The sequence below is a fragment of the Vigna radiata genome, chromosome 7 (genome assembly GCF_000741045.1).
Source record: "Vigna radiata var. radiata cultivar VC1973A chromosome 7, Vradiata_ver6, whole genome shotgun sequence".
NCBI classification, from domain to species: Eukaryota; Viridiplantae; Streptophyta; class Magnoliopsida; order Fabales; family Fabaceae; genus Vigna; species Vigna radiata.
Window position 1 is genome coordinate 49,912,529 of NC_028357.1, and position 12,334 is coordinate 49,924,862.

Here is a 12,334-nt window from a genome sequence, read left to right on the forward strand (position 1 = left end):
TGCAGTTGTCATGAATGTGATGCTCGATTTTCTTATGAAAGTAAACCTAAGAAATTCTTTCTTGTTGGTTTGTGGTTAGAAACAACAAAAAAAATAAATAAGAATGACAGTGGTTGTTTGTATCTACATTAGGAAATTCTTCTTTTTCAGTTGGGGGAATTTTGGGTGAAGAAGGTGACGATTAAATGATGTTATTGCACATTGTCTTTTAGAGAAAGTTGAATACGCTTTGCCTGCTCATGCTTTAGTGGTTACTGAACAATGACTTCATCGGACAGTGACAAGTTGGCAACCATGTTCTCTTCCTTCCTACCCAACAACTTATGATGTAATTTGTATAATAGATAGGTATGGATCCATACCATCGATCCAAAACACATCTACTTTAATTTTGCCTCTTTAAACAGAGAAGGAAGAAACAAGAAAACTTGAAATGGTTTCTTATGGCTGAAGTGAAAGGGACTTGGCAATCTCCATCCAAGTGAGAAAAGTTGCTTTCTTCTGAAGATAATGTCTACTTTATGTTGTTCACAACAGTTCCTATGCTTCAAACCAGATCAATCAGCATTAAATTATTAGCTACCAAATTTCTTCTTTCCTAATTAATCACTGCCAACTTTTTTCATCATTTCAACCAATATGGTTTAGACGCTTTAGAATATTTATGGTTTAATAGTCAATTTTGTCTTCAGTTTCGTTGATAAATTTCAATTTAGTCTTTCGTTTTGAAAGTGATTGATATGGGTTTTTATTTTCAAAATTTTGATTCAAATTAGTCCATTCTGTCAAACAGAAACAAACAACGTTAAGGACTTAATGATTTGACAGAAGAGATATTATTTTATAGATATATCTATAGAATAATATCTCTTATGCTAAATCATTAAATTCTTAAGATCATTTGTTTCTGTTTAACAAAAGACACTAATTTGACTCAAAATTTTGAAAGTGAGAACTCATTTCAAACACAGAAACTAAATTGAGATTTGTGAACGAAACTGAAAACAAAATTGGCTATTAAACCATTATTTATTAACCTTATAAAACTTCGCACTCTCCTTTCAATATCAGCAACCCAAAGTATATGATTTACGTTAGTGTTAAATGTAAATGGAAACGTGTTTCTGTTTATTTATTTTTAATAAAATTCTTACTACAAGAAATACCAAAAATAATATCCATTAAATATCGTCTTAAATAAACAATAGTGTAAAAATGGAACAAAAATCAAATGAATAAAATGATATATGTGAGAGAACCTATAAAGTGTTCTCGTAGTTTTCAAAATATAACACTAAAATATTCTATCGATAAAATATTAAAGGTTATAAATAAGTATTATATTAACAAAAGTTCATTCTATTAAAATCACCATTTCTCTAGATTTTTTCTTTTTGAGTTGTATATAGGTCTATACAATTATGCATACGATTCAAAGATGTTATAGCTTGTTATAATTCACTTTTATGATACGTGTAAGCTTTTTATTTTTATTTATCTAAGTCAATATATAAATCCTGATAACACGTCTAGAATATACAATGTATGTAGCTTGTTTGTGTTTAGATAATAATGCATGATTTTGTGTTGTAAGTAATAAATACGACTTTATCTTGTAAAATTTAGAATATGTGCATGATCAAAATTATAATTAGCTTATATTTTTTTTCTTTGTTATTGTGTTTGCTTATATTTTTTTACAATGATGATCATATAGAGAGAATTACATGAGTAAACTATGATAGATTCTTTAATGGATATAATGGATGGTTTTAACGAGAGTCTCTTGTGTATTGTATTATATATGTGGACATTTTGCATAGTATAATATTTATGTTTTGATCAAAGTAAAGTAATGTAAACAAATTACTTTTTTTTTTTTTACAAAATTTAAATAATATGTACTGTAACATTAGAAAGGTAAAGGTGTGTTGAATAATTTTAGTAGAAGCTTAATTATTGTTATTTATAAAACTTTGTCTTTATTTATACATTATCTGGTGAGATGATGACTTACGATTTATTATTGTCTAAAAATTAAATTTTCTTATTTTATTTAATCTTTAAAGAGCATAGAATAATTTTTGTGATAGACAAGATTCGATCTTCGTTTTCAATTGTGACATCCTAATATTATACTTTATGCAGGTATAAAAATTAAGACATCATCATAGATGATATAATAAAGCAGTTAGAGTGTTCAAGGTAATTAAGTTAGGATTAGAATTATAGGAAAATTAAAAAAAAACGTGGAAGAAACTCTAAGTATTTCAAAATCCAAAACATGAAAATGGTAGAAGAAAATTCCTAGGGTCTAGGCAGCAGCAGGGTCTTCTTGTTCCTCCAGAACGTTCTCCCATAGACCTCATTCTCCTCTGCTCACATCCATAAATGGACGATCATCGCAACAAGAAAACACACAACATACAAAGCAACCAGACAAACAAGCAAGGGTGAGCTAATTATATTAAATCAAACAACTCAGATTGGATCATATAACATACAATCATAATTTTTATCAAACAGTTGATGAACACAACCTAAGCATGTGAATTTCTAGACTGACTCGTCCGGACTTTAAAATGAGAGTCGGGCTATGGAGAGTCTTGCACCCGTGGTGACTTATGAAACTTGGGTTCCCCACCCTGCCACACTCACGAGGTTAGTCCGTTCCGCGCCTTGAGGCATACTGGGAGCCCCCAAGACTAAGGACCTCCTGCTACTTCTCACCATATGGTTCAACCTCTCTAAGTGAGTTTGATTGACCATTGAAGCGTCAGAATGACTCTCAAGGCTGAGCCCCTACTTCCATTTTAAAACACTAAAGATTTCACCAAGAGATCTTGAACTTATGGAACTTGGTTTACTACTTAGATCGTACATTCATCACTTTGTAATCATATACTTTATATCACAATCAACATATACATAATCTCAACAATGCCTTACTCACCAATCACAAATTTTAAAATAAATATTTTCCTAAATTAATCTAAGTTAATCGATACCATAATCTCTTACAATTTATTTCCAATACCTAGACCCTCTACAGATATAAAACTCTGTTTCCTTCTGCTATATTGTAATAGTTATATTAAACCATAATTCTATTACAAATTTTCTATTAAACATTTGCACAAACATTTTTAATTTATATTAAACCAACATTCAGATTATAATATTATAATATTATACTATTATATTATACTAATCTAATAATTATATATAAAACTATATAATGTTAATATAATTTATATATAATTACTCCCCTGCACCTTTTATATATGATACTATGTAATGTTAATATAATTTATATGTAACTAATCCCTGCACCTTTTATATATAATACTATATAATGTTAATATACAATATAATTTATTAATATATAATATAAAAGAACATAAAGAAAATGAAGAAACATCGAATATAATATATAATATAGTATAATATACTATTACCAATCTTACTCAACACTTAAACCCAAAAATCCTGCAACATACGCAAGTCACACTTTTGTTTTCTAAATTTCTAAACACAATTACTTATACTAATATTACATAATATAGCTTATATAATATTAAAAACATAATTACCTTGTACTTACATTACAGTATATAACTTATATAATGTTTCAAATACTTCTTTATAAAATATGAGAATATAATATAATATAAGCTATAAAAAAAAGAAACCATAAATACACACTAAAATAAACTTCCTGCATCAGCTACCAGAGAAATATATATTACGTGAATTAAACTACTTAAACAACCAAATATACTACATCATAAAGCAACGTAAGGATTATTGAACCAATCCCAATACCGAATGAACATCATAAAAGAATCCAGATATTTTCATATTCTCTATTTAATCGCTGCTGTACTTTGGTATTGTATATATACTACATATATATTGTACTGATGTTTATAAGAAAGTTAAACTGTTACAGTACTCTGATTACCTTTAAAATATAACTTAAACATTGAAATCTATATCCTTACTTGCAATTGCATGAACCTTTCACTAAGCACCAATTTTCACAATAATCCATAATGATCCAGATTACATACTACATTATATATTTGCCTAATCATTCACAATAAACTTTACACACCACACATACATATAAAATTTTTATTTAAGCACAACAACATAATATACAGGCCCAACAATATACATATTTCAGAACTTAATATACCATCATATCACACAAATAAATTAATTTATATAATCAGCTCCCCTTACTTGGAAAGTTTACAACAAAAAATTCAGGGAACGCTCCAACAGTAACCCTTACACTCTGCTGAATAGGACAGGACCTATAAATCACCAATTTTGATGATAGAAACAACATTTTTAGAGCTGGAACAAATTGGAAGGAAAATAAAATGTGGAAAGTACATGCAACCAGAAAATTGGTTGCCTTAGGTTAGGACAGTGGAGGGAAAAGGGGAAACTTACTTACCAACTGAAGCTGAGAAGTGTTCGGTTCAAATGGAAGCCCTTTCCACCAGGAAGGGTTTGGCAGCACTCAATTAAAATTTGCACGGTTCAGATTTCTGGAATTTTAGAGAGAAGATGGAGGAACTTGGTTAGGGCATAAGAACTTCTTCTTTTAGAGACAGGGAAAATGCAGAAATGAAAATCTGACTTAGAGAAAGAGACCCCCCTCAAGTCCAAGAGCTCAAGTCGGATGGGCTGGCTTCCCTTCCCAAGCCTAATGGCCCCTCTTTACTTTTTCAGACCCTTACATCAATTGGTTGGCCTATTGATTTTAGGCTTAATACCTTCATTGGTCCTTGTATTTGTGTGAAAATCTCAGTTCGGTCCTCAAGTTTTGAACTGTCCCAATTTGGTCATAATTTTTGTAAAAATGCACACATTTTACCCCAACCGTTAACTGATTTAAAACGGCGTTAAGTTTAGCATACGTGGTATGCTGACGTGTTGGCTTAATCCCTTCTTGGTCCTCGCATTTGTGTGAAAATCTCAGTTCGGTCCTCAAGTTTTGAACTGTCTCAATTGGGTCATAATATTTGTAAAAATGCACACATTTTACCCCAGTCGCTAACTGATCTCACTGTGCAACAATTATCTTCTGCTATCAGTGAAATAAATAGCTTAAAGGCTGGTAATGAACTTATAGGTTACCAAGTTGGTTCATTTGTAGAAAAGGCTATGAGACTGATTGCACTGGTTACGCGAGTTTTCCGATGACTTTATTTTTTGAGCCAACGAGATAATCTGTGTAAAATCCCTGATTCTTAGAGATGAATAAAATCCCTAATTCAAATAAACTAAATAATAAGCATTGTGCCACGTGAAACACTGCTTATTTTAAAAAATAATTCATATAATTAAATAATACACGTCAGCATGTTCTCTCGCTATCACGTCAGCTAAACTTAACACCGTTTGAGATCAGTTAACGATTGGGGTAAAATGTGTGCATTTTTACAAAAATTATGACCCAATTGAGACAATTCAAAACTTGAGGATCGAACTAAGATTTTCACACAAATACGAGGACCAAGAAAGGATTAAGCCAACACATCAGCATGCCACGTCAGCTAAACTTAACGCTGTTTGAGATCAGTTAACGGTTGGGGTAAAATGTGTGCATTTTTACAAAAATTATGACCCGATTGAGACAGTTCAAAACTAGAGGACCGAACTGAGATTTTCACACAAATACGAAGACCAATAGAGGTATTAAGCCTTGATTTTATTTGCTTGTTCGTAACGTATTTCAATGAAATCATGTCATATAAACCTATACTTAAGACATAGCTGACTTTTAAATAGGTGACTATTAAAATATGTATTGAGTAAATAAATACAAATAAGTGTTAGACTTTATCAAATTCTAACCTAACTTATTTCCATGATTTTATTTCTCTCTCCATCTCTTTACCATTTTTATTATATTTCTCATATATCTACACTCTATAAAAAAAAAAGTAAACATTTAATTTTTATTTTTGATTTATTTTCTCTTTCCATCGGTCTAAAGAAAGTATATTTCCTTTTATTTCTCCCTTTTAAAAATTGATAAAATATAACATATTTTCCAAAATGATAGCTTTCAGGCTTTAGGCCTTTTTCCAAAAAGCAAAGCAGAAGAAACTTTGATCAACTTTTCAATTGGTACGGTTTATCGTATGTGGCAGCATGATTAGTACTTTTAAACAACTGTAAAATGACAAACATACCCATCAAACGTGGCACCCAATGATAAATAATAAAATAAAGAATATAGTTATTGAATACTACATCCTTAATACTAAATGTTACACCATAATCTATTTTATTTTAGAGTTAAATATTATTTTAGTATTTGAATTTTGATGCAAAATTAATTTTTTTCTGTTTAAAACTTTGATATTTTTTAAAATTTTAAAAAATAAAATATGTTTTTAATATGTGAGATATTTTTTAATTAACATTAAAGAAATAATATATTATATAAGGTAAACAATTTAAATTTTAATATTAAAAAAATTAAAATTAAAAAAAAATTATATCTATTTATTTTTAAAATTAAAAGATTAAAATATATACAAGTTTCGTACATAAATGATTTTTAATTTTGAACTAAAAACATATCTTATATTTTATTTTACTTATTTGAATATATACTTAATTTTTTTCAGATAATTCAAAAACAAAATACTACAATTTAAAAGAAAAAAAAAGGAGAAATTGAATGTATGATGAAAATAATCAAAGAAGAAAAAAATTCTTTAATTTATTATATTTTGTTTTGATTTCTATTACTACAATTATAAAAAAGGAGAAATTGCATATATGATGAAAATAATCAAATAAGAAAAGAAATCCTTTAATTGATCATATTTTGTTTTGATTTCTATTAATTACTTTCGTTGTAAGATTGTTGGGTCAAATTGATGTAAAAAACTTGAAAATGGTTTAGTTGGAATGAAATGTATTTGAGACGCTTCCGTAAATATAAAAAGATAGGTGGAAGCATGTAAATGTAAATCTTATATTAATTATTTTTTTTCTTACTGTTGTTTTGTTCTTGTCGTGCTTATAATATATCCTTAGTGATGTGGGTCAATGGGTTTGATGGGTTTGGGGTATTTCTTTTTGCACCCATGATCCATATTGAGCAAATGTATCATATCTCATGTTTTCTTTCAATATATATATATATTTCAGAGTTTTTTTTTTTTTTTTTTAATTATAAAGATCCATAATGTTAAACAAATTTTAAAAAAATATCAAGTATATATTTCAATGTTTTATCGTTTTGAGCTTATATTAAAAAAATCGAATAAATATTATTCTTGACATTTTATTGTTAGAAAAAACCATTGATTTTCTTAGTTTCATGTCTCAGTCTTGTTTAGATATTTGTTGAAGGTGGTAGTGTGAGGTGGGAGATAAGGCGATGCAGAACAAAGCATAGACTGCAAAAATGGCTTACAATATCTGCTCTTCTCCTTCTTCTCTCTTCCACGATTTTCCCTCCATCTCTTCTTCTTCTTCTCCCTCATCCTCCTCCTCTTCTTCTTCCTCTTCTCGCAAATTCAAACTTCGAAACTTGTCTTCCTCTTCTTTTCAACCATTTCATTCTCATTCTGCGACCCTGCATTCAAAAACCCTTCTCCATGCTCCACAGGTGTCCTTGCACGAACCCATTTCCGAACAGATACCATCGGAAGGGAATTCGGAGGGAAATTCCACGTCTTCCTATAAAAGTAGTCGTATTTGGGTGAATCCCCGAAGCCCGAGGGCGAAACAACTTGAGAGGAAATCCTACGATGCCAGGTATAATTCTCTTGTCAATGTCGCCAACTCCTTGGACTCTTGCAATCCCTCTCAAGAGGACGTGTCTCTGGTTTTGAAGAATTTGGGGGGTAGGGTTTTAGAGCAAGATGCTGTAACTGTCATCAACAACATGTCAAATTCCCTTGTCGTGCCCTTTGTTCTCAGCTACTTTCAGCGTAGGATTAGACCCACCAGAGAGGCCATTCTCTACAACGTCACTCTCAAGGTGTTTCGGAAGAACAGAGATATGGATGCCATCGAGAAGATGTTTGATGAAATGCTTCAGCGAGGGGTCAGGCCTGATAATGTCACCTTCTCGACCATTATTAGCTGCGCTAGGATTTGTTCGGTACCCCATAAGGCCGTCGAGTGGTTTGAAAAGATGCCATCGTTTGGTTGTGAGCCTGATGAAGTTACCTACTCAGTTATGATTGATGCTTATGGCAGGGCTGGTAACATTGACATGGCTTTGCGCTTGTATGATCGTGCAAGGACCGAGAGTTGGCGCCTTGATACCGTTACCTTCTCTACCTTGATTAGGATGTATGGTTTGGCAGGGAATTACGATGGATGCCTAAATGTCTACCAAGAGATGAAGGTACTTGGTGTTAAACCAAACATGGTTATTTATAATACACTTTTAGATGCCATGGGGAGGGCTAAGAGGCCTTGGCAGGCCAAGAGTATATTTACTGAGATGATGAATAATGGATTGTCACCGAATTGGGTGACTTATGCGTCTCTCTTGCGAGCCTATGGTAGAGGGCGCTATAGCGAAGACGCTCTCTTTGTTTACAAGGAAATGAGGGAAAAGGGAATGGAGATGAATACTCATCTTTACAATACCCTTTTAGCAATGTGTGCCGATCTTGGTCTTGCTGATGAAGCATTTAAGATTTTCGAAGACATGAAAAGTTCTGCTACTTGCCTTTGTGACAGTTGGACGTTCTCGTCCTTGATTACCATCTATTCTTGCAGTGGGAACGTTTCAGATGCTGAAAGAATGTTGAATGAAATGATTGAATCTGGCTTTGAGCCTACTATTTTTGTTCTGACGTCGCTTGTGCAGTGCTATGGGAAGGCCGGGCGTACTGATGATGTTGTGAAGACGTTTTATCAACTTTTGGATTTGGGTCTCAGTCCAGACGACCGTTTCTGTGGTTGTCTTCTGAATGTTATGACCCAAACACCAAAAGAAGAACTTTTCAAGCTAAAAGATTGTGTGGATAAGGCTAATCCAAGGCTTGGGTCTGTGGTAAGATATTTGGTCGAAGGGCAGGAGGAGGGCGATGGAGAGTTTAGAAAAGAAGCTTCTGAACTCTTTGATTCAATTGCTGATGAAGTAAAGAAGCCCTTTTGCAATTCTCTGATCGATCTTAGTGTCAACCTGAATTTGATGGACATGGCATGCCAGCTTCTGGACCTAGGGTTGACTCGTGAAATATATACGGATATACAGACCAAGTCTCAAACTCAATGGTCTCTGCATCTGAAGAGTCTCTCGCTTGGAGCTTCGCTTACTGCGTTACATGCTTGGATAAATGATTTGTCCAAGGTTTTGGAATCAGGAGAGGATCTTCCACCAGTGCTTGGAATTAACACTGGTCATGGGAAACACAGGTATTCGGAAAAAGGTTTGGCAAGTGTAGTTGAATCACATTTAAACGAACTCAACGCTCCATTCCACGAGGCTCCAGATAAGGCTGGCTGGTTTTTGACTACACAGGTAGCAGCCAAGTCATGGCTGGAGTCTAGGGAACTGGTTACTGCATAATTAATGTTATTGGCCTATGGGGTTTAGGTAATTCCAACTACATCTTTTCTCCATTGTTTATGTTGTTTCAAGGAATGATATGCCATGCAGATTTATGCATTTTCCTTTGTCTTTGGAGGAATTTTTGTATTAGATTCAGATATATAATTATTTTATAATGAATGTCGTATAGACTGAATGTAGAGCTGACGGTAATATTTATTCTCAAGCATGATGGATACTGGCTAGGTTTATTTGCATTTGAGTGATATCGAAATTTGTAAATATCTTCTAAATATATATGTGTACAACTCTAGCCTTATTTCAAATAGTTATGTTGGCAGCGATTGGGATTGACCTCTGGCAGCGATTTGGCAGTGAAAAAAGAATAGTTAAACGACAATGTTACGGTTTTCGGAGTTCATGCTATGACTTTGATAGTTCAAGGCCCTCCTTTCTGTGCATGGAAATTATCCTTTTCTGTCCTTTTAAAGAAGTCAATTATCCAACTTAATTTCACGTTTGTTTTATCCAACATAATTAACCATATGTCTTTATTTAAAGTACTCTGAAGTTCATCTAATTAATGCCCAACGGGAAACTGTTGGGATTTTCAGTTTCAACCAAAGAAGGAAACCAGAGGTCTTCTTCTTGAAGGAGGAAAAAGAAAGTTCAATGCCTCGAAGGCTAGTTACAATGATGAACTCTGTTTATTTCAAACTATACATGCTGGTTTGCAGGAGGCTGCAGATTGGGGAGGTTTACCGTCTTTGTGCCTTACTTGACACAGTCTGTTGAGCCTTTGGTATCTCGTAGAAAAAATGACAATACAAATGTGAAAACGAGGAAAGTGAAGATTATGTTGAGTAAGAAACACTCGCAATTTCTGTTAACCTGAGAAGTATAGTTTCTCAAATTCTGGATTGCAAGAGGATGCCAAAATGATTGGATGCAGAACTATTAAATGATTGGATAATCATAATTTTAAGCTCTCCCAAATTGTCCAACTAGTTATTGCAGTTTGTTTTTTTTTTTTTTTTTTTTTAAATAAAGGATAATATTCGTCTTCTCTCAGGAATTTGGGGATGTTTGTCTTGTTGATTATTGGAATGTAAAGAAAAGTGCTCATCTGTGTGTTTTTTACACTAGCATGTTCTGTTTTTATTCCTTTAGTTTAAGACTCTCGCAAACCTTTTTCTTTTCATTTACAATTGATTTTTATATTCTAAAATTGTTCTGTTTTCAAAATCTGAGTAAACGGCCCTTTTTCTTTCAATTCTTAAATAATCTATTTGTTACTGTGTATACTTATTCTATCAATTTATATAAATTATATAAATATAATGATATAAATGGGATTAGAATACATGTACATCAATATCTATTATTTGCATACTAGTGAATAGAATATAATTAAAAAAAAAAAATTGATTAAGATTGGATTTGATCAATATCAAAAGAATATATTATTTCAAAATGGATTCTGAGTTGGTTAGATAACTAGTGGAAGATCATGCAAGACACATTGCAGAGTGTAAATTACAGGAGAGGTTGAATAAGAAGAAAGCACAAGAACAAAATGAGAACGAGAAGAAGTTTTGGATCAAATATTTTAATAGCTGAATTTTGATATAAAGTTAAAATTTAATACTCTAAAAATTTTGATACATTTTTCTTTTTAAATTTTTAAAATTGATAAATATAATTTTTTTTAATCTAATCATATCTCAAAGCTGTATAAACTACTCAAATATTAATATATGTATTATCTTATTCAAAAATACATTTCAGTGTAATCTAGAATATATTATTTATTTTGTGAATAATCTTTAATCTTTAACACAGTAAACGATTTATTATCATCATGATAACTACAAAACCTGAGTTTGGGTGGCAAAAAACATTAGAATTGTTTTTGAGGGTTCTTTTATTAAATAATGACGAGGGGAATAGTGTTCATGTGTGGTTTAGAGAAACCTTAAATCCAAAGGAAGAATAAGTTTAGCCTCAATCAAATGTTCATTCAACAATTCATGTTTTCTTGTCTTGTTGATCCTCATCACAGCATCCCCATAAAGCAGAATAAGAATAAGAATATGTTCTTTCCCTGTTCACTCAGACTTCATCCAACATTTCTAATTCAAAATTTGGCATTGCCAAGCCAATACACCTTTTAAGGAATGACATTTTTATCATCATTGATATAAATATTAGGTTCATGGAAATTGAAGAATTTTTCATTTGCACTGGTTCTACATATTAGGTGAATGTCTAAAATTATCTTACCATGGTCACCTACTTTATTCTTGAGAGAACAGTTTAAGAAGCATCTTGGCTTTTAGAAGAAGAATAAGTGGCAGATGGAACAAGCAATCTCTCAGAATCATTGAGACAGAATATAAACAGCAAACTCAATAATATTATTCAAGATATAACCACACTCTATCTTTCCATTCTGCTTCCTCTATCCCTCAATTCTCTCTCCCATGGATGTTACAAAAATGCTTGTGCAGTATAAATACCATATCACCATTGCAATAGCATTTTCACTGTCCTTATCCGTGATGCTATATGCAGCACCACGAATTATGACCATTCTGGCGTATTTTTGGCCTTTGTTTGCTTCCACTGCGGTCTTATTGGCTGCAATAATAGCTTTTGGAGGGGTTTCCAAATTCTCAACTGAAGATCATGTACACGGTGAAAAAGCTGGTGAAGGACTCTTGGATTATGTAACAAGCGTGCCAGAACACACCCAAGAGTCTTCAAACTTCTAAAGTGCAA

At 32.1% G+C, this 12,334-nt stretch overlaps 1 protein-coding gene across 2 annotated transcripts; it reads left to right on the plus strand.

The window, feature by feature from the left end:
- Window positions 1–7,352: 7,352 nt before the first annotated feature.
- LOC106768756 (pentatricopeptide repeat-containing protein At4g16390, chloroplastic) lies at window positions 7,353–10,479 on the plus strand. 2 transcript variants are annotated; one of them, XM_014654055.2, is made up of 2 exons: window positions 7,353–9,598; window positions 10,168–10,479. In XM_014654055.2, exon 1 carries the CDS (start codon window positions 7,445–7,447, stop codon window positions 9,569–9,571), a length of 2,127 nt encoding a protein of 708 aa, XP_014509541.1. In that variant the 5' UTR covers window positions 7,353–7,444; the 3' UTR covers window positions 9,572–9,598; window positions 10,168–10,479. The 2 variants fall into 2 exon arrangements, with proteins under 2 accessions (XP_014509541.1, XP_014509542.1); XM_014654056.2 differs by lacking the exon at window positions 10,168–10,479 and adding an exon at window positions 9,895–10,161.
- The last annotated feature ends 1,855 nt before the right edge of the window (window positions 10,480–12,334 follow it).

Bases quoted from the DNA above. Each gene is read 5' to 3' on its own strand.
- LOC106768756 (XM_014654055.2), top strand. From the start codon at position 7,445: ATGGCTTACAATATCTGCTCTTCTCCTTCTTCTCTCTTCCACGATTTT.